Below are 23581 nucleotides of genomic sequence, written 5' to 3'. Positions count from 1 at the left end.
AGAAATAGCATTGACATTTGCAATTACAAGCATGTCTTTCTTTTCTGGATATATTGCCATTATTTTCAGAGCTAAAAGGGACTCTGCAGATGATTGGATTCCCTCATTTTTCAGATAAAGAAACCTGAAACACAACCACAAATTCAGAACAAGGACTCACCTTGATCCCTAGATTTCTTGCCCTTCTTATCACAACACACAGCCTCTTTGTATTAATACTCTGTAGTCAAACAAAATTTTCTGAGGTAGTAAATAATTTATATTAAGTACTACCAGACATTCACTATTTATATGAGCCCAGTAATCAACTGACTTGTGAAAGGTTTTTAAAAACAGGCACACCAGACAGTGAGTGTGTGCTCAATTGTGTCTGATTCTTTGTGGCCCCAGAGGACTGTAGCCCACCAGCCTCCACTGTCCATGGAATTTTCCAGGCAAGAATACTGGAGGAGCATTGCCATTTCCTACTCCAGGGGATCTTTTTGACCCAGGGGTTGAACTGGAGTCTCTCATATCTCCTGCATTGGCAGGCAGGTTCTTTACCACTGTGCCACCTGGGAAGCCCTGACACCAGATGGTGCTCACCACAACTTTCTAAGTGTCCCATAACTTCATCTGGGAGGAAGAACATTCTTTCTCATTGACAGAAAGTAATTCATCATGGGTCTTGATTTTCTCATGTTCTTAATGCTATATAACCATTTAATCATTTTTTAAATTGCTATAATAATTCTGTCTCCTCTGTTACTCTCTCTAAAAATAGTCATTTCCTTCATCTACTCATTTCAATAGCTTTTAAATACTGCTGTCTGCTCTCTGTTTCAGGAGTGACTTCCAGCTGCATCAGTTACACAGACCCCACCCGCAGTACCCTGCTTGACTTAACTCACTCAGATGCCTCCAGATCTGAGTAACTGGAGAGCTGAGCGTTTTCAGGGTCTGCATGTTAGCTTTGTGGTATAATGACTGATGTCAGCCCAAACTTTGCCAAACATCTCTCATCACTACCAGTGATGTCCCATTCCAAACTCTTGGGCTTGCTCTCTCTTTCTGCAGCACGCCTCCACCACCACCGCCGCTCCCACCCTCTTCACATATTTGCAGTATGGATTCAACAATATGACAATCATTTTCTTTCCTTAAAATGCCACTGCTGCAAGGGACAAAAATAACTTGTTACTGTTGTCACTGCCTGGTGGGGGAAGTAAAGAAAGGAGAGATGAGAAGTTGCAGTAACTAGTCTGGATGTGTTTAACCCTCTATCTTTGTCCAAAACTCTTCTGTCCTCATGGTCTGACTCAAACTCCTGGTTATCTAAACTCCCTGGAACTTTAATGTTTTCTGGAGAAAAACAGACAGCAAGCAAAAGTTGAGTTCTAGGCTAAGCCTATGGCTTTTAACTTGTTTTAGGCTTGGGCCCTAGAATCCATCAGCAGCCACATGCTTTTGTGAACATCGTTTCCTTGATTAAAAAAAAAAAAAAAAGGACTATGTTGCACAAAATAGGCCATGGCAAGCTTTCCATAAGCTGTAAGGACAGTGGAGGGGACATAAGACTCAGCCAGGAAAGAAAATACGCATTTAATAGTATGATAACATGGATCAGGAAAAAGTTATTCTAACACATAGTGTCAAGAGAGAAAGAATACACTAGCCATTTATTTAATGTTTTCCTTATGTTTCCTCAGAGCAGCTCCTTGACAAGCTTTTCCTGCCCACTGCATCTTTTCTGGGATGGCTCAGGAACCGTAGCGTCTCACTGTGTTTGTTTATTTATTGACAGGGCCATTCCTGCCCTCATCCAAATGAACGTATGTCTGCACAACACACAGTGAAAAGTAAATGTCTTTCTTCGTGTTTATTTCCCTGAACTTGTTCACCAAATTGCTTTTTTACATCCCCTTTTGCAACCTCACCCCATCCGGCTCAAGTATCTAGGATTAGAAAAGCCCTCTCTGGAGTCCTTTTCAAAGGGAGCCTCCCACAGCCTTTAAATCCCCACGTTTTATGGTGCAGATATTCAGGATCTGAGGCATTAAGGAAGAAGGAAAGCAAGGCTGGCCCAGAGGGGCACAGAAAACTAGAGTAGCTTCTTCCTTGGACAATCAGTATTGGAATTGTCCTGTTATCTGCAATTTTTCTGGTTCAAAGTAATAGACTCAGTCATTTGGAACAGGACATTATGCAACAGATTAAGGAAGGGAGTGTGTGTGTGTGATGTATAGAAAATACAGCTCCACCATAGAAAGAGAAATGTTGCAAATGACAATCTTTAAAATAAGCCCCAAAGGATAATCTTGATGGGTTGTTTTCTGCAGAATAAAGAAGCTAAAGAAAACTATTTCTACCTTCAAAATCCCCATACAGGTATGCAAAGTAATAGATGATATTTAATTAAGGAATTCACAAGGAAAGGCAAGTCTCTCAGATTCTAATTTTTAGCACTTTCACAGCAGTGTTCATTTCATGTTCCCTTCCTATTGCTTCCAGGCCATTTCATCTCCTCACTTTGGGGATGAATAACAGCTACATCTTCATAGACATATAACAATTTGAATGAAGCATTGCAAGCTTGTAAAATGTGATGGATAGAAGCACTTTTTTTTCCTCCTCTCATTCATCAACATATAAATTAAGGCAATCCAGTAAGAAGGATTACAAATGGATAAAAGAAGGGAAAAGACAGATCTTACTGTTTTTCTGCAAGGCTTTAGCTATTTTCTAAACCTAAATTTTTGAGCATAAGCATTAGCAAGCTGCTATGAATCAGGAGTTTTTCAAAGCCACCTCTAAGAAGCCTGGGGCGGTGTAAAGTTGTAAGGCCATAGAGCAGAACCCTGGAGACAGACTGAGTAATACAGCACAGAGGACAAATTTACATTAAAATCACTTTGGGGGCTTGCGACTTTCAGTTTCTTCAGTAAGTACTGGAAGCTCTTCCGACTTGTGGTACTGGAGAAAAGAGATGGGAAGCTACCACTAATAAGAGCCTGGGTGTACCCTGCTCTGAAGGGCCAGCCCTCAACTTTCCCACCTCGGACGGAGGTGGGGCGTGGGAGGGGGGCGAAGGCGCGGGAGAACAACGAACCTTATTTTCCACTGCCAAGGACCCCCTACTTGCATTGGGAACAGGAATAGCGGACCTTCTCCTCCTCCCCCAGCCCAAACCGGGAAAAATCTTTCCCAAGATCATTCCCAATCCCCCAGATGAGAAACCAAATTGCACACGAGATCTTCTCGAGAAGATTGAGAGAGAGAGAGAGAGAGAGAGAGAGAACGGCTCAGAGCGAGGGCGAGCTGACTGCGGAGGGAACTGCCCGAGGGGAGGAGGAATCTTCCAGAGCCCCGGCAGAGACTCCCTTCGGGAGAAAGTCGCAGCACAGTTGAACTTCCAAACGGTGTGTGAGAGCACACACCTCTGAGTCCGACCCGCGTCGGGCAGGTAACGGGCGGTCCGGCTGACCGCGAGTGTCCACCGAAATTCCTCCGGACCACCCGCCCTGCGCCGGACCAACTGCAGCGACTTTTATTGAAAAGAAAGAAAGGAAAGGAGAGAAGCAACAGAGGAAAGGCTCGAGAAGACGGGGAAGGAGTCCGTAGCCAAAAACCCTCCAGCGATCTGCCCCGGAGGGCGAGGAGCGAGCTGCCGTGGGGCCGGGGTTGCGCGCGGGCTTCGGGAGCCGAGGCGCGAGGGAGCCGGGACGCTTGGCCCCCGGGAGGAGCGGAGCGCTCCCGGCCTCTGGCGGCGGAGACCCGCCCAATTCGGGAGTCGGCCCCGGGGGGCGGGGGGTGGGGGGTGGTTCGGGGAAGGGGGACGAGGGGCGGGGTGGTCTCGCGGCCGCGGGACCTTCCACCTCCACACTCGCAGCCGGAGCGCGCCCACCTCTCCCCGCGAGAGCCGCCCTTCGGAGGGGTTCCACTGCGCTCGCAGTGCCTCCTCGGCTCCCCCCGCCCCGGGCTCTCGTTCTCCCGCCTTCTTCGCCGCGTCCAGAGATGCTCCGCCGCAGACCCGAGACCCCTTAGGCGCCTCTTCCCGTGCCTCTGCCAAATCGCGACGCCTGTACTTTTCCAGCTCCCTCTTTCACTCTTGAAATTGAAAGTTATTGAGGTCGCTCGGGGTTGTTGCTCCAGCAGTTTCCTTCCCCGCCCCCAAGCTCCCCCCGCCCCCCGCAGCCGTCCCCCTCCCCCTCCCTCGCCCTGTCCCTCCCTCGCGGCCTCCCTTCTTCCCTCCCTCCACCAGTGGAGCCGCTCCTGCTTGCGAACTGCAGAAGCAGCTCGGGGTCTCTCCGCCGCCCCTTGGCCATGGCCGCGGTGCCCACGGCTCCCGCTCCCCTCCGCTCCCGGGACCCCCGCCGCTGCCTCCGCCACCTCTAAAGCCCGAGGGGCCGCCACCGTCGCCACCGCCCGCCCGGATCCCGCGCAGCCGCGGCGCACCATGCTACCTGCGGCCACCCTGGCGAGGCCGCTCGCTGCTTCTGGAACCCTCACTCGCGGCATTGACAGCCACCGCACGGGAGCCCCCGCAGCTCAGGGCTCGGACAGTTTGAAAGTACAATAGTTGGTTTCCCTGACCACCCGACCCCGCTGCGTTTGCCATCCCGGCTCGCCTGTCGGATCTGAGTGGAGAAGTTGTCCGCAGCTGGGGTTAGCGCTTGCTATCTCCATACGCCTAACACCTACGTGTATTTCTGAAACAGTCAATCTTAATTAACAATCAAAAGAAAAAAAAAAGGAGCAGAGGAAGGGAAACATTATTGGGTTACTATGCACTTGCGACTGATTTCTTGGTTTTTTATCATTTTGAACTTTATGGAATACATCGGCAGCCAAAACGCCTCCCGGGGAAGGCGCCAGCGAAGAAGTAAGTGCAGGCTTTTTTACGCATTTGCTCCCTCCCGCCGCGTTCACCTGTCGGGTCGCTTTTCCTTAACTTGAGTCGGCTCACAGCGGCGGCAGTCCTCCCACCCAACACCCCACGCCTGGAGAGGAGGTAACAGTTGAGGCTCCGGTGTTTCACGCCTTCTTTTCGGCCGCTCCTCTCTTGCCCCGCATCTTCCTGGGTGCCATAGTCCGGCGGACCCGGCGCTCCTGTGCCTCCCGCGCCCCCCATAACCGCAGGTTAGCGGAAAAGTTCGCTCCTTCGTTAAGACCAGCTCAGGGGATGTGTGCTTTCCCCCCAAGACTGGGACAGGAGCCTCCAGCCCCCAGGCGTCGCGGACGCCCGGCTAGCGGGATGCCCCTGACCCACTGAGTGCCCGCCAGGGGAGGCGCGGCCGCGGCGCCCGCTCACCTTGCGTCGCCACCTCGCGTGGGGAGACCTCGTGGGGTCCTCCCTCGGCGCAGGGGTCGCGAAGAGCTCTGCCGCCCCTCGGGAAACCGAGAGCCAGCGCCTGCGCGGCCGCTACTTTCAACCACGCGCGAGTGGAACGGTAGGGCGCGCCGGGCGCTCTGGGTTCGCTTGCCTACGCGCTGGCGGAGCCGCTCGGCGTACCCCTCCGGGGATCGCGAGAGATGCAGAGCCAGCCGCTGGGAGCCAAGGGTGCCAGGTTTCCAGTGACAATCTTGCCTGTCACCCGGGAGGGTTTTTACCGTCTCAGGCCCTTTCAAGTGGGTCCCCTGGGGGCAGACACATACCGAGGGTGGGGTTCCCCTAAAGACTCTGGCTCGCCTCCTCGCTTCCCCTTATCCTGACTCTAGTTACTCGGAAGGTTGGCTGGTGTAGCCTTCCTAGGACTGTGCCGTAGCTGGGATGAAACGGGTATCCCGAAGGGCACCCCCCATCGCGGCTTGGTCTGTTTCAAGGTGGAGTCTTCCATAGATGAGGAGACAAACCCGAGAAAGGCACCTCTCCTTGCTGCCGGGAAGGCTGGCGCGCTGGGCGCTCTGGCTTCTGTGCAGAAGTGGGGAGTCCCTTCTTCGCAGATAGAGCCGGAGCGACCCGGGCTCCAGTGTAGGGAGCGCTGTCGGGGACCCGGAGGGAAAAAGGTTCCCGGGGCGCAGAGAACGATGCTATTGCCTTGACCAACTCAGTCCGCCGCCGCCCGGGAGTCAATGACGCTTGGCGGCGCCTGCTCCGGCGCGCAGAGCCAGCTCCCAGCGCTGGCCCGCGAAGCCCCTCGGGGTAAGCGTGGGTAACAGCGCAGAAGACACAGCATGGGCTTGTGTGAGATGGAGATTTAGTAATCGCTTCTCCGCCGCTATTTGTGCCCTGTCCCTGGACGTGAGGGTCCCCTGAAAGCCCCCTTTGTGCCGCTTGCCTAAAGCAGACAAGGTCTGATTCACCTGAAAATTGTCTTTAAAAAACATAGCTGAGCCAAAGCGCCAGGGGCTCCTGCCCAGCCTCACTGCCTCTAGGATCGTGTAGCAAGGGGCAGGAGGGCCTAATCTAAACATGTCAGGGCATCCGATTTATTTTTCTTGGCCTCTGAATGGTTGTAGTCTTCAAAACTCTTCTACCTACCCTTCCACTCGAGCCTTGCGGCTGCCTCATGCGGCTGCCTCACAAAACAAATGGCTTGGGACTCGAGGCTTGCCCTGGTTCCTGGCAGTCCCCAGGTCCTCTTTTTGCAGAGTCCGGCTCGAGGGCACCGAGTCTCTCCCGCAGGTCGATGGCGAGAAAGAGATGCTAGGCACAAGTGCAGCCTCCTGCCTTCCCATCCCATCTTCCAGCCAGTACCCCACCCGGCGCCCATGGCTCACACCCTCTTTCACCCTACCGAGAATCCCAGGGCCAGGAGCCCCACAATTGCAGGGGAAGGACAGGGTCTTGCGTGTCAGTTAGAGTTGTCTCCGATTCCGGGGTGGGAGTTGGGGGAGGGCTGTTTGCGATGAAAGACACCGGCAAGAAAGCTGACCACCCATTGGTTCTCACTTCCCTAGTGAGGACAGCGGTGCAGGAAGCTGCCCAGTGGTGCTGCCCCAAGTCTTCTGGGAGCAGAGGGGGATGATGCACCTCTGGGCTTGGACTGGAGAGGATTTACAGAGTCTAAAGACGAGCTGCTTTTTGATCTGCCTTCATCGTCTCAAGGCCAAGTCAAAGGCGCCCTCTTGTTGTGCAGCGGGGATGAGAGACGGAGTGGGTGGAACTGTGTTGAAATTCCGATTGTAATGTGGGTGTGAGGCCGGGAGAGAATTCCCCTAGCAGGGGATGCTCCTTGCTCCTTCACGTTTGAGTCTTGCCTTTGCTACTGGGGTTTGCTGGTGCAATTATGGGAGAGGGGCGACCCCTTGCGTTCTCTGAAGAGACAGATTCTCTTGGCAGGTGTAACACGGGGCTTGTTCGTTTATTTTGAGAATGGGGAAGGGGTAAGAGGGTAAAGAGAGAGATTTGTTCAAAATTCCAGAAATTCTAGGTCAGATTGCATGTTCACATACTCATTGTTTGGGAAATCTCTGGGGGAAAAAGTTTTCTCAAATAGGGAATGCGAAAAAGTTGTTTAAATGAAAAATAAGGTAGTAGAGGTATTCTAGAAAGAAACAGTCTGTCCTCTTTATTCTTCAAGAGACAATTAAAGTATTTAAGGGTATCCATTTTGTCCTTAGAGTTAAATATCTTCACTATCCTAAACTTTAAAATCTTAACTAATGATAGACAATTGAGGTGCAAGAACTATTTTTCAAAAATTTTAAAGCCGTCTCTTGAATGTTTTGGTGGAAAAGTTTCTTGCAAAAAAAAATTCATTTGCAGTGTTAAATATTATCAAGTATAAGGAGCCATGACTAATCCTCAGATAAAGGAGATAAAGCTATATCAGTAATCCTGGTTTCCCTCAGGCAACTGGTATACCGTTTATCTCTACTTTGTTGCAAACTAGTTTCTTGTTTCCTTTTATAAAAGAAACAGCATTTTAAACAGGAGTTTGATACTTTAAAAAATACTTATTGGGTTATGGATAAGGATCTGCCTGCAATGCAGAAGGTGTGGGTTCCAGCAGGGGTCAGGAAGGTCCCCTGAAAAAGGAAATGGCAACCCCATTCCAGTATTCTTGCCTAGAAAATCCCATAGACAGAGGAGTCTGGTGGGCTACAGTCCATAACGTGACACAACTTAGCAACTGAACCACCACCACCATGGCGTTATGGATGAAAAAATACCCAATAACTGTATTATCTACTTGGATTCATATACAGCTCCTAGAGTTGACTTAAGTTGATTTTACTTAAGATAAACATGGAATGCAATCCTCATTCAACAGTCCTCAACCAGAAATGTTTTCAGAGGATGTTACATAAAGAATCCTCAATCCAGTTTTAAAATCATTTCCCACTCAGCCTTTGCTACTTGATAGAGTTAGCTTCTGAATTCTAGATTATCTGCTAATAAAAGTAAAGGTTGTGTTTGCCATAATAACCACAGTATCTTACAATTGCACCACACTTTGACTTGAGTTATTTGCTAGGGACCCTGTATAGCCACTTGAGGTATAGAGGCCAGTATTAATATACCCATTTTACAGGGAAAGAATCCAAGAAACAGAGGCTAAGTAATATATACAAAGCTGTAAAATACTGGATGGAACTTGCCTCCTGCTATTTATGCTATATGCTAATCCATGTCTGTGAGTAGATGTCAGGAGTATTAGATAATAAATCTGATTGTCTCCAAACCATCATTTATCCTGTGTTTGGAGAATAAGCTCTTATGGTTGACTGGATGTTTTTGAACTGTTCTTTCTAATGTATTATATATTAATGATTGGTGTCAAAAAGTTACATACCTGATAGTTTGCTAAGTATAATATATTATTTGGTTATTAGGAAGACATTGTAGGTTCATATTATGCCGGAATGCTATTGTGAGAAACATCAGATGCCATTACGGTATCCTTTTTATTTGATGCCATCTATTAATTCATGTTTAATTGCTTAGGTTACAGACAGATCCAGGTTTTGACAAGCCATTGTATGCATCATAATTACCAAGCTCCCATTGCACAATCTATAAAATTTTTAAAACTATTTCATAAAGATGTTTGAAATAAAGGAGTAAGAACACAAGAGAAATTATTTTAATGGTGACAAACTGAAAAATGATGAATACAGTGGCTGTTGCTCACGATATCTTGGTTGTTGAGCCATTCTCTGAAATTATGATACACTCTTGATGATTATATAACTACCTGGGAAAATAACAGGTTAACTGTAAGACAGAAAAATCGTTCATTCTGCTATACATTTTGTAATATTAACTTTGAATGAAAGTGTGTCTGGTTTGGATACTGACTACAGTGCATTTTTTTCACGTGTCTACTTCTGTCACCAGTCTACCTTGTTTTTGAGAGAAACACTGTTTAATGGATGGAGATAGGAGTAAAATTTGCTAGAGAAAATATATTCTGCAACATATCATATGATATCTTCATGAATCAAAGCCCCAAATTCAGACTCTTAAGTAAGCAGTGATGGCAACATCTAAATATAAGCAAAGATCTATTTTTGTGAATTCTAATTTAATCATTATTACACTATCAAGATTGTTTCTTAAAATATCTCTTTGTCATACTATTTTAATCCTTTATCACTTCAATAGAATGATTTTACTAAGAGCATTAAGAATGATAGTTTTGTCTTTTTAGTCCCAAGTTATTCTATGTAAAGTCATTGACAATATAATAGGCATAAAATTGATCAATGTCATTAATTCAGCATTTTTTAAGCATGAAATATGAACGGCCTTTTAGCTTGTAAGTAAGTAAATAAGTTTCATTCAATCGTTTCTCCATTAAATATTTCCTGAAATTTAATATTTTACAAATTATGTCCCCAGAAAGTGATGAATGGGGAATTACAACATGTAGTTAATTTTGATTTTCAAATTATGGAGAAACTCTCGCCACACTACTGCAAAACAAATTTATTAGTCATCTGATCACTTGAGGCTATTTTGATCTGAACAGAGATCTCCAGATTGCTACTATTTCAAATATTTCTAGTTAAATGGTTAATCTTTTTTTTAAAAAATGCAATCGTTCTTTAAATTCTATATATTATTGATAGAACACTGTATGCTGTCAGATCCCTACGTAGAGTTAAGACAACATGATCCCTCTGCAATTACAAGAATAAACTATCAAAAAATAAAACTATTCCACATACAACAGTTTGCTAAATCATCTTCCCCCTGCTTTATCTCTATGCAAATGTTTCATTTTGGACATTGTCCTAACCTCTCTTCCCACTTCCTCACTATTCACTCTCCCCAGCCCCCAAAACATTTTTTTCCAAGTAGTGAATTCTTGAAATGCCATCAGAGTGGGTATTATGTTTCATGAAATGTAAGAATCAACTTTGGTTACCATTAGGAAAACATCATTCAGTTTTGAGAGCATGGTAAGGATCATGTAAGACAGTGTGTTGAAATTATATGTTTTACTTAGTTAGGACTTTTTCTTCTCTGAACAGTGCATTGTACACTGGCATTCTTTTGAGAATGATCATTTGTAAAAATGTTGCATCATAAATTATATAGATTTTTTTTTTGCCTTGCTTTTGATTTTGAGGAAAGATGTGGGTTGCTTTCTTGATTGTGAATTTTTTCATAAGGTTTAAAATGATTGGATTATCTTAAATTTACCATATGTTGGCCAACCTAGTAAGTTTGAAATGCTTTGTAACTATATCTTAGCAAACATATAGCATATAAACATATAAAGTATAAAATACATATCTGTAAAAGATGCTGTCCATTTTTTCTATTTATTTAGTTCTGTCCATCAGATCTTTCCCATTCAGGATTATTACTAGTATTCTGATTAAAGTAGTTATCCAACACTGCTGAAAAGAATGGAATGTTCCATTCTCAAGGATTGTAGGGGTGCTGAAGATGCCATTGAGTATTAAGAAATCCCAGTTTTCTGCTCTGAGGGTATTTCAGCAACATGAAACTTTTAAGCAAAAGAGCTGAATTCTTTTTACCTAACTTCTCTTCCCACTTCCTCACTATTCACAATTATTCAAACCATAAAAAGTTTGAATAACTTAAAAAATTCATTTTAAAAAAGATGTTTGCAGGTGCCTCTTATCTGATAAGAATGTTTCTGCCTTATTTGTAATCTTGGCAAAGGAGCTAGTTACCATCTGCTGTCACTACAATTCTTCTGAAAGTTTTTAAAGAAAATTTAATGGTACTAAAGGATATGATTGCCCAATTAAATACATATTTAATAGGCTTTAACTATCTTTATGCTCTATGCCTTATGTAAGTATCCAACCCAGTCTTCAAATTACTACTTTATTAGGCTTCCCTCTGACCTTAATAATTTGATGGATAACAGCAAACATACATAAATCCATGGTAGTGCCTGAGACCTAAGACATCACTGAGGGAGAATTCCAAGTGTGTTTTGGGAAAAGAAGACTGAGAAGTAGAAGTCCTGGGTGCTAGGTCCAGCGCTGCTTGTAATATCTGAATAACCCAGACGAGCCCTTATACCACACAAAGCTTCAGTTCCTCATCTGTGAAGTGAGGTGGTTGGTTAAAATTTTAGAGCTAAATGATTCTTATAGTCTCTTCAACCTTTAATCTTTTGGTATAAGAGCATGAAGCATGAGCAGAAGTGGGGAGTTATTTCTTCTAAACTTAGCTATCTTATTTAACTAAGTTTAGTAGATGAATATAAATGAATATAAGAAGTATCCATTTATTGTAAGTAAAATGTAAATTCATCATATAAAGATTAATAAGTAACTTATCAACATAGAGACTGAATTAATTATGATATCCCACACACCCCCCGCCCCCATCACAATTTCTAGTGCCAGAAGACCATAACCGTAGCATCAGTCCACACACTCCATCTTCAGCCAGTTCATTTTGTCCTTAGACATAAGAGTCACAGGGAACTGGTTTGGAATCCCAACCAGAGAGATGCTTCAGAACTCCCTTACATGTCAGGCTTTTAGAAGTGGCCTGTGCTGGGGGTGGAAGTGGCAATTACAGTGGCCCAGGTTTAAGTTATAAGAGCCTGTGTTATGACAGTGACTGAGCAGGAGAGTGCATATGAAGGAAAAGAGGAAGACAGCCATATTTGTCACCACACTTTGGAGTATAAGGACTCAGGTCTGGTGAAAAGCAAGGCAGTTCATCTGGGCTTCCCTCGTGGCTCAGCTGGTAAAGAATCTGCCTGCAATGTGGGAGACCTGGGTTCGATTCATGGGTTGGGAAGATTCCCCTGGATAACGGAACACTACCCACTTCAGTATTCTGGCCTGGAGAATTCCATGGACTATATAGTCCATGGGGTTGCAAAGAGTCAGACACGACTGAGCCACTTTCACTTCACTTCACTTCATCTGTTTTAAGGAGCCTAGTATATCATTCTCAACTGTGGTTTCTCATTTTTATAGCCCTTTTTGTGCACATAAGAGAGCAGTCACTGGTATCAGGAGCTTTAATTTTACATTGCCAAGACTTCCAACTAAAAATCATACTTGAAAGTCTCATCAACTGTGGAACTGTATTAGTTTGCCACAGATCTTAGGAGACCTAAAAAAGTTTATAGTAAGGAAAGATGTTTCCTTAAAGTATAAAAGTGATTTTTTTGTATCATTCCACTTGGATCTAGCATCTACTCATAGCATTCTACCTTCAAGCAGATTTTTCAAAGTACCCTCTCTTAAAATAAGAAATTCTCCAGTGGGCAAGAATGGAGGGAAGGATAGTTAGGGGCTTTGGGATGGTAATGTACACACTGTTATATTTAAGATGGATAACCAACAAGGACCTACTGTATAGCACATGGAATTCTGCTCAATGTTACCTGGCAGCCTAGATGGGAGGGGAGTCTGGGGGAAAATGGATACATGTATATGTAAGGCTGAATTCCTTCATTGTTCACATGAAACTATCACAGCAGTGTTAATTGATTATATCCCAATAAAGAGTTTAAAAATAAAATAAAAAAACACAAATTCTCAGAATGTATTGAAACGAAGGAATTCAGTCCATCTATATAGAACATGAACTACTTCTGCAACATGCCCACCGAGTAATTGTCTAGCCTCAGTTACAACCAGTTAGGGCTTCTTTGGTAGCTCAGAGGGTAAAGAATCTGCCTGCAATGCAGGAGACCTGGATTCGATCCTTGGATTGGGAAGATCCCCTAGAGAAGGGAATGGCAACCCACTCCAGTGTTCTTGCCTGGAGAATCCCAAGGACAGAGGAGCTTGGTTGGCTACAGTCCATGGGGTCGCAGAGTCGGACACGACTGAGTGACTAGCACGACTACTCAATAACAACCAGATCCCATGCCTTTGCTTGCTTCTCCTAGTCAAGTTGGGTCTTCTGTATCAGGAAGCAGGGTATATTTTCTAGCATGCCTGTTCTCCTTCTTCTGAGCAACTGACAGGGGCATGAGATTGAGATTTAGTTACCTTAAAACTTCTTTATAAAATGAATACACAATAATTCAGTGCACCATATTCACTCCCAAAAATTGCCCTTCGAAAACTAGCTGGTAAGCACATTTATAATTATACCCCAATACAAAGCACATTCCTGAGAGTAAGTGGTAAAGCAGCCCCCATTTTTTAACCACATAATACAAGCCACCACCACACAATATAAAATCACATAATTTGTGAAATGCTTATTTTAGAACACCATTTTCTTAACATATGCTTGATTATAAGAAAAGGAGCAGCTATTTTCCCATTGTTATGTACCCTCATACAATGGGACCTCACATATGTGAACACAGTCATCTCGTCAAAGGCTGTCCTGTAAGAAGAGGCAGAGTCAGTCACATTTAGATGATAGGAAAGAGGTGAAATGTTATGACAAAGTGTGTATAGATACCTCGTGGCAGCTGTAGTTTTATAGTTCTCAGAACCACCGTTATATTCACATGCATTCTATCTGAATGTGCATTTGTATTCATTTATTAAAGTGAGTAATGTGATGATGATGATTTAAATAGGTGCTGTGTTTTAATCACCCATGGGTGCCAGACTCTGTCCTTGATGTTTTTGCAAATATTATCTCACTGAGTGCTCACACTTAACCTGTAAGACAGGTGCCAGTAGTCTCATATCAGTTGCCTGAGGTCACTTGAGTAAGATGTGGTACCTGGGATTCCAGCCCAGGACTGACTTCAAAACTCATGGCCTTCCTTGATTTTTTTATGTCACTTCAACTGTTGGGGTTGGAGTACTTGAAGCAATCATGGCGGGGGATGGGACGGGGGCTCTCAAACCCTACCCTATTTTTCTCTTTCCCTTACTCTCATTGCTTAGCATCTCTTCCTCCTCATTTAACAAACCACAAGCCTTCTTCAGACTTTTACTCCTGAGGTTGCTTCTGGTATTCTAATACTCTTTCCCACATCTCTTTCCTTTCTTGGTTGTTTTTCCTCTCCTTTCTTAAACCTGCCCTACTGATAGTTTTTAAACATAGAAAGTTGCTTAGAAGCAATAGAATAGCACAGTTTATATGAAGTACTTGAAGATTATTCTTCCCATCTATGGTGTGTAATTCAAGAGAAGACTGACTAAGGCATGAGAATGTGGGCAAAGTCTGTAATTTTGCAGTTAAATATCAAAATCCTTCTATGTAATTTATAACCACAATAGATATTTCACTGGCTAGTGTTTGTTATCCAGAAGAGTTATCTTTATGGTGCTTCATAAAATCTCTTATTTATATTCCTTTTACCATGAGCATTAACAGTAACCTCCACCCTGAATTCTTGCTTTATGGGCCTTGGTACAGTGCTTTTGAACCCTAACTTCAAATTAGAATCACCTGGGGATCTTTAAAAAAAAGTCAGGCTCCACCCTAGACCAGATACAACCATCTCTGGGGATGGGGACCTGGACATCTGCACTTTCAAAAGCAATCCTGGTGATGCTAAGATGCAGTTAAAACTGAGAAGTTCTATTGAAACCTTCATCTGAAGATAACACTGACAACTGAACAATTTGAAAACAATGCCAGTTACATGAGAGCTAGACAAACAAAGTAGACTTGTGGGGATTATGATAAGAGATGAGATCTGTGTCACTGAACAGATAGTAGTTTTAAAATGTAAAGCATGTGTTTATCTGATAGCCCCCGATTGTTAATCAGGTGAGTCCTGTTTAAACTTGTGGCACTGACTGGTGCAGCCAAGATCATGTGATTTAGAATCGTCTTGTTCAGAGAGTCGGAGGAGAGATAGCCAAGTGCACGCACGCAGTAGGACATGTGGAGAGTGTAACAGACACTGCTGTTGGTTTCCCTGACGGGAACCTTGCTGCCAGGAGAAGTGGATTCAGGAGTCAGGGTGCTTGCTGCTGAACTACAGCAGGGCTGAGGGAGGCAGTAAATAGGATGGAAGATGAGGTATCAGCTGCACCAAAGATGTTTTTTCAGAGCTACAGAATCATAAACAACTGTTTTCATGTATTACAAGATGATTGTGCCCTAGAGTCCTCTTTGTTTTCAGGAAAAGCGAAATGGTTAGGAAATATCCTCTAATAAGAAATAAACATCTTTTTCTTTTATGATTTCTACAATTCCTGACTAACTCTAGATTGACTACTGGTGATCAATGAAACTACTATAAACCACATAGTTTTAACTGCATCTTAATGGGTGACGTTTTGCAGTAAGTTGTTTATTCTTGAACTTGCTGTTCTTACTTCCCCCCTAATGTGCTCTTCTTCAAGTGGTTATCTTCATTAAATCTTGTTTATTATTCTCTTCTAGCCCACGAACGATGTTCAGACCTTGCCATAAACCAGGGAAAACTCCATGTAAAAGTGAAGTGGAAGTTTGGGCTTCCTGTCAGACTTAATTCTGCTTGTTAAGGGGGCTCCTTGGGAGAATTTGGGTTCCAGGGAGTCACTAGGCCAAATCCCAATAGCCACAATTGCCAAAAGCAATTAGACTGAGGAAAGCCAGGCTTTGGGGGCAGAGGGTCATCACAGCACGCTTGAGCCATTGCTCCGTGGTCAGACCTAGTTACTTGTCCCTGGGGATTGGGAGCAATCATGAGTTACAGGCAGCAGGAAACCCACCAGAAAACAATGCTTTTCCACCAATTTTTTTCCTCAATAGGTTATTCACCCTACGCATGCACGAGATGGAAACATGCCGCCAGTATACGTGCCCAGGGCAAATCGCGGTCATCTTATAAACCACCTTGTCTGCCTGCACGAGGGCAAACCACACATACAGAGCTGCAGCTGCCACCACTGCGAGCTCTCCTCCTCCCTTCCTGAGTAGATAAAAAGAACTCGAGGAATGCAGCCAGAGTCTTTGTACAAGAGGTGTCCGATTAGGATGGGGAGGGAAGGGAAAGGATCTTTGTAAACATCCTAAGGTCAATTTAGATATAATATTACTGAAGTAATATTTGGAAATAAGAAAATAGAAGTACATTACACAGGATAGGAGGTCTAAAACCTCTAGAGCTAGGAAAAGACCAAGAGCAAACTTAGGGATTCTTTTACTGAAAACAATACCGTTTTGAGGTGTGTCGTCGTCAGTAGCTCAGTCAAAATTATTAAGAGCTAAGTGGTGCTCTAATTTTAAGCTCTCAACATGTTAGAAAGTAGAAGCTCTAGTGGTAGAGAACCCTCCTGCCAGTGCAGAAGATGTAAGAGAAGTTGGTTTGATCCCTGGGTCTGAAAGATCCCCTGGAGGAGGGCATGGAAACCCACTCCAGTACTCCTGCCTGGAGAATCCCATGAACAAAGGAGCCTGGAGGACTAGAGTCCACAGGGTCACAAAGAGTCAGGCGTGCCTGAAGCAACTTAGCATGGGAGAAGATTGTTAAACCTTTCTATAGGAAAACATTCAAGTAGCACATATACATCTATCCTCAATAATCTCAGTGAAAGTTCACCTTTGAAACTATTGGCATTGCCTCAAATACCCAGAAAGGTTACTCTGTCACCTCAAGTGTTGGATCTTTAGTTGAACAAAGACACAGAGTCCCCACTGATCAGTGTCCTAAATGTGGTAAGTCTGACATTCTTTTATGATTCAGAATGATGTCAGTATATTTCAGTACTCCTATGATCTTAAACCTTAGACTCCTGTGACCTGAGTCTCTCTTTGTTTAAACACGTGGATGGGTGATATTGCTTTTTTTAAACCCACAGAAAGGCAGGAAGTCAGATTCTTATTCTTGCCAGCCTTCTGTGGAAACTGGCAATCTCCAGGTAGCACTGGGCAAGTAAACTCTGACCTCATGCCCTTTGCCAGAGTTAGCATGATCTGCTATCAATATGATAGCAGTTTAGTGAAATCATGTATTTGATTTTCTTTGGTCTTAAATTTGGCCATGAGCTGATTTAAGAATGGAAGAATCTTAACTTTTGGAAATTTAGCAGCAAAATGTGCTTACTTGTATCATACCTTTTGATGACATGTAATTTCTGCCATGAAATACAAAAGATATATAGACTAATGTTGCCTGATTCTTGAGAGTCTTGAGAGACTCTTGAGAGTCCCTTGGACTGCAAGGAGATCCAACCAGTCCATCCTAAAGGAGATCAGTCCTGAGTGTTCATTGGAAGGACTGATGTTGAAGTTGAAACTCCAATACTTTGGCCACCTCATGCGAAGAGCTGACTCATTGGAAAAGACCCTGATGCTGGGAAAGATTGAGGATGAGATGGTAGGATGGCATCACTGACTCAATGGACATGAGTTTGAGTAAACTCTGAGAGTTAGTGATGGACAGGGAGGCCTGGTATGCTGCAGTCGGTGCAAAGAGTTGGACACAACTGAGCGACTGAACTGAACCTGAACCTGAATGTTGCCTGGCCACAAGCTAAAGGACCACACATTGAGCCGCTTCCCTGGTGGTTCAGACAGTAAAGAATCTGCCTACAATGTGGGAGACTTGGGTTCAATCCCTGGGTTGAGAAGACCCCCCGGAGAAGGGAATGGCCACCTACTCCAGTATTCTTGCCTGGAGAGCCCGGTGGACAGAGGAGCCTGGTGGGCTACAGTCCATGGAGTCGCAGAGTTGGACACAACTGAGCAACTAACAGTTTGACTTTTCATTGAGTCCCTGAAGATTTGTCTGTTACAGATTTCAGTCTTATTTCCCAATGTGTGACCAATTTGTTGATCTAAGTTTAAAAGGACCCTCATTACTATTAGGTAACAAGAAGTAAAGCCCAAAGGTAGTGTCCTTAAGCCCCTCTGGTCTCAATTCACACACTCATTTGATGTCAATATTAAGATGTTAACTTGTAGCCCCCTCCACAAAGACTAATGTAATTTAAAATAGGCAGTGTCTCCTGTAGCATATTTCTAAGACATCCATCCAGCATTCCAGTTCTGTCCAGAGCTTGATGTAAATCCAAGCTTTTAACATAGATCAGTGGGATTCCCTTGGAAGCCAGCTAGACTTGCAGGATCATGTCGATGCATTCTTGGCCCCAGTATAATCAATGGCATGTGCCATTCTACCCAGCATGGAGCCTCCAGGAGCCAGCCCTAATTCGTATGTGTTTGCAGACTTGTGAGCATTATGTGCCCATTCAACATTTAATTTCTAATAGAATAAGGGAGATTTCCAGCAAGAGTAGCTCTAGACCGTTTCAGGCTACTTCTACTGTTTTCAGTACCCACGTGGACATCTCATTGACGTTCTCGAATTCATTGTCAACTGTTTGCCTTTGAATTTAATAAACTGCCCATACTATAATGGAGTGCTTACAAACCCAGAAACCTTTATGGAATCCTTTTTTAACCAAACTACTTCATTCATAGACTTTGGGGGCAGAAATACCATCATTCATCAGATAAGAACACATTTCAAGTGAAAATTTCCGAGATTTTCCAGTGCAGGATATTTTCTCTGCCCTTTCTAGCCCAAACTTACTTCCTCAATCCACCCCTTAAATTCTAAACCATTACTAAGATGAGTCGAATAGCCTTAATTTTAGGCTCTTCCAAAGAAAAAACAAACAGACAGCGGAGTTAATTTATAAAACACTGTTAACATTTATCTTGGCATTTATCTTGGCAGGTTTCACTTCTCTCCTGTCTAACTCTTGCATGCTGACTGTCTCACTTAGCAATTCATGGAGGGAACAAGACATTTCTATATATTAAAGCACCTTGAGGGCCATTGCATAAAATGATTTCAATGTTTGTTCACACTTCCTGTACAAGATTCTTTCCTCATGTACAGTTTTTTTGCTGGGTCTCTGAAACCTAAACCATCCCTTTTACTTTAAACCTAAAGCCAATGGAGAGCCATTTTTACAAGAGCAATAAATGAAAGTGGCTGTTCAGATACTTCACTTGAATTGGTCTACACACTGAAGTACCTTTTTGTTAATACAAACCCCTCATGTTCCAGCAAGAAGCTTCCTGAAAATCTAGGACTTCTTAAGATTAGACAACCAAGGACCAGGAATCTCCCCTCCCCCTAACACCAGCTCCCTGCTCCTGGGAGTATGCCAGCAATTTTGCAGGATTCATTCTGACAACTGTTCTGGTGTAAATATTTAGAGAAATCCTTTCCATTAGAGATGAAGCAAAGTGTAAGTAAGTGCTCCCAAATGATAGATCTTATTAATGTTTGCAACAACAAGCCTTATGCTATCTGATGCACAGATTCTGATATGGGACACTAGAGAAAAAGGTGAAGGGGAAAAAAAATCAAGACAAGAGTTAGATTGAACTCTATGTAACCTGAGCGGCAAAATATTATTTTAAGTTATCACCAGAGAGATGACATGTTTTAATGTATACAGAATGTAGGGGAAATGAGTTCGATTAAATTGACAATAGTAAAACTTGGCTACTGGTGTTTTTAATGATTTAATAAAAAGTGAGGGGCAATTAAGATTTTTTGATCAACCCTGCCAGTCAAATACAGTTCTTAGCTATTTCTCCATATTCCCAAAAAAATGAAGTCATACATCTGAGATCCTATCTGATGTAAGTTCTCATTTCTATATTATTCAAGAACTACTAAAAAGGATAATGGCTAGTCTCTAATGCTTATATGAAATATCACTTGTTAAAACTGGGTGGTACCCTAGCCTCAGTGGGTGGAAGAGCACTAGTCCACTTCTGTGCCATCCTATTTGCGTAGCATGTTCAAGTGTTTTATATACTAGGGGATTGCCCAGCTAAGTAATTGAAAGCATAGGAGGCTTCACTGGCTGAATTTTAAGTTAATTCCACTATACTGATGATTACTGTGATACTTGATTAGAAAAGGTATTCAGCCTTTATACCAATTATTGTTTCCACTTTCCCTTGATGATTTAAGGCCTACATTAAAATATAAAAAGCCAAGAATTTTAATTCAGTTTCTATATTGATAAGTCACAATCTAAGATTTCTTATTAGTATATGTAATTTTTTCTTCTTTTATAGGAGTAGGATTTTTCTTTACTTTCCATAGGATTTTTTTTTCTGCTGAAACTCATTTTAGAAAAACAATGCTCTAAAAAGAATATTATTAAAATATCTACAATGAGATTTTACTCCTCCTTGTTTTGAGTCTAACTTATTATGACAACCATTTGATGCTGAGTCTCCAGTTGGATCCCACTTGAATCCTGTATTTGTTGATGATTTAGCAAAGAAAATAAAAAGAGATTTAAGGAAGATGAAATGGAAACTTGATAAACTTCATTGAAGGAAAATATCTTTTTCCTTGGCTTTTTAGAATCTTGATCATTGTGAGTTTGGACTATGGTTAGAGAAATGCCACACTAGAGGGTGGGTGAATTGATTTCTGATTAACACTATGCTGTATACTTTAGACAAATCATTTAGTCTGTGATTCAGTTGCAGCCATTATAAAATCTAATTTTTAATCTTTCTTTTATTTGAAAGCAGGACACTGATCTTGAAGTCCCTGCAACAGTAAGATCAAAGAACTTTCCCTTTCCTCCTTGTAGCATTCTCTAAACTTGACAACTATTCATCAAAACTTCAAGAATATGAAGTTAGGGCTTGAATGCAGCATAAGTTTCTCTTTGTACTTTCATGGGGTTTTTTAGATCATATTTTTAAAAACTAACAAATGGAAAAGAAGTTCTATTGGGGGAAAAGTTGAAATTAAACTTAGCCCTTATTAAAACAGCATAAATTTATTCATTTGTTCATTCAACAGTTATCTATTGAACATTTAGTATGTGCTGAGGTTACAAAAGTGAGCAAACCACACGTGAAACCTGCCTTCGTAGCACATCACGGTGGTTAAGGAAAAAAGAAACATGAAACCAGAATTAAACAATATTTGGTTTACAGTAAATGAGAACTGTTAAGCACTCTAAGCTGTATAACTTTTCTTTTGTAAGGCTTGCATAAATACAACTGGAAATCAAAGTGTTTACAAATAAGCCTAATGAACATCCAGGTTTTTCTCTGGAAAATAAGGATAGTAGACATACTGTAAGGAAAACACAGGAAAGTCGAAGACAGATCAACAGAAAACACTGGAATTTATTGAGTCTCCTGGTATTTTCTTGTTTGAAAATTTATGACCGATGAATAGGAGTCATCATTTAGCATGACCTTTGTGACAATCATAGGAAGTTTGCCATGCAAACCATAAAAGTGGTTGGCATTGTTAGGTAAAGCTTGTAATGGAGCAGCATGGTTTAGCTGAGTGAATTTCTTTTTTTGGCACTGAACAATTTCTATAGTTGAACTTTCACAGTAGTTCATTAACTGGAATTACTTTTATCAAACAAACATTAAAATATTGTATGTTTAAACATAGTGCATTTTTGCTCATATCTCAGAGGCATTTTCCAAACCATTTATGGTAACCTTTGACCACTACATGGAACATACAAACAGATCTATTAATACTTAAAGCACCGGTGTGGCAAGTGCATGTCAACAAGTTATTTGGATTTCTATGTAAGTCTGTTAGTGATCTTTCCTAACATCAATTGATAGCTTTAAGTCTGTCAGTTGCCAGAATTCAGATTCCCGAAAATCACATGACCCACTTCTTTTCTGTGTGTTATTACTAACTTGTGAAGGATTTTGAGTAAAGAGAGGTGACCCTCAGGCATTTTATATGTGTTATCTCATGTAACCTTCACCTCAGTCTTGTACAATATCAATATATAGTTAACTGTTTTAGAAATGAAGAAACTGAGGCTTAAACTAATTAGGAAACAGGTCAAAATGACATAGTCAGCAAGGGTAGAACTGAGTGTGTACCCAGATCTTCTAACCTGAAGCACCATTTTCTCCATTACACTCTGCTTTTCATTAAGTCCATTAACCAAGAAGGCCAAAAGAGGTTTAAGTGAGGGAAATTCTCTTTCTGCTACTGAGACAGAACTACTAACGCCTTCTTAGACAAGTGAGGTTGAAAGAGTAAACTGGGCTAACTGGCAGAAATGGTTACTTGGGAAGTAGAATAGAAGCCTTTAAACTGCTGTTGCAGCAGAGGCCTGATAAGATCACAGCTACTCCTCTGAAAAGTCCACTGTCACTGCTCAACAGGAGTAAAAGTGGTGGCAGGAAATGGGAAGATGTGAGCTCTGTTCATAGCAAAGGGATTGGAAATGAGAATGGGGAGGGCGCTTGGCTCTCTGGCTCTAGCCAATGGGTGGTACCATTTACTGAAATTGAGAATACTAGAGAAAGAGCCATGTGGATTAGGTGTACAACATGTTTTAATAGCTAGGAAGATTGGGGGAAATTATGTCTGTGGTATAATTCCCTTATGTAACTTAAGAGGAAAAAGAAAGGCCAGAGAAGTGAATTATTTGACCAAACTCACTTTGCAGTGGAGCCAAGAGTAGAAACAACTCCTGTGGCCATTCTGTAACACCAAACACCGCACAGCAGATGGTTCCAAGGACTGATATTCCAGAGAAATACTCTGTGGATCTTCCAGCAATCTGATTTCCTATTTGTTTAATTAATGGTCATTTCAAAGAAAATTATCTGTTCACTGGCTATTTATTTCACAATCTCTTCATTTTCTTACTCCAAGATCTAAACCTTAAAAAGTCCCTAGTGTAACAAGACTCACAAGAGGACACAATTAAAAAAAAAACAAACTCAATTATACATATTCCCATAAAATAAACTTGTCAGTTTTCTCGTCAAATGTATTCTTATTCTATTCCTGGGAATGGTAAGTTCAAATCTGGCCCTGAGATGGTAGAGTACCATCATGCCCATTTTTAACAACAACATATCAATATATTAGCTTGGCCAAAAATTTCATTCAAGTTTTTCCATAAGGTTATGGAACATCTTGCATCTTATGGAAAAACCGAGATGAACTTTTGGCCAACCTAATAATTTTGTATAACTTATAAACACTTTTTCATATTTGTCTTGATTTTTTTCAATACCCTATGAAATGAGCAGAGCAGGTTTTACCGTCCTTACTTTACAGATAACTCTCAAAGATGTTAAGTGATTTGTATAAACATCATAAAGGTGGTAAGTGGCAAACCTCAGCCTCAGGTTTCTTACAGGGGAATATGTCTTTTGTTTTACTACAAGTTTATAGCCTTTCCTGCATTGGCAGAATCCTCTTTTATCTTCCTGTGAAATTACTACTATTAATAAAATTTTCTTTGAGTCTGACAACAAAGGCATATAAATTAGGGGAAATCTTTGTTATGGATGAGATTGTTC

General features: G+C 42.4%; 1 protein-coding gene across 2 annotated transcripts in view; it reads left to right on the top strand.

The window, feature by feature from the left end:
• The first annotated feature begins 4234 nt into the window (after positions 1 to 4234).
• Positions 4235 to 23581, top strand: part of RSPO3 (R-spondin 3) — a 106554-nt gene continuing 87207 nt past the window's right edge. Inside the window, exon 1 of one of the 2 annotated variants that reach the window (XM_055534947.1) lies at positions 4235 to 4861. In XM_055534947.1, coding sequence (XP_055390922.1) covers positions 4765 to 4861 — 97 coding nt within the window. In that variant the 5' untranslated portion in view covers positions 4235 to 4764. The remainder of the gene's footprint in view (positions 4862 to 23581) is intronic. The other variant, XM_055534946.1, reaches the window with a different exon arrangement.

Source organism: Bubalus kerabau, chromosome 9 (genome assembly GCF_029407905.1).
Source record: "Bubalus kerabau isolate K-KA32 ecotype Philippines breed swamp buffalo chromosome 9, PCC_UOA_SB_1v2, whole genome shotgun sequence".
Taxonomy (NCBI): Eukaryota; Metazoa; Chordata; class Mammalia; order Artiodactyla; family Bovidae; genus Bubalus; species Bubalus kerabau.
Note: the sequence above shows the minus strand (reverse complement) of the source record. Positions and strands in the feature narration are given on the sequence as shown.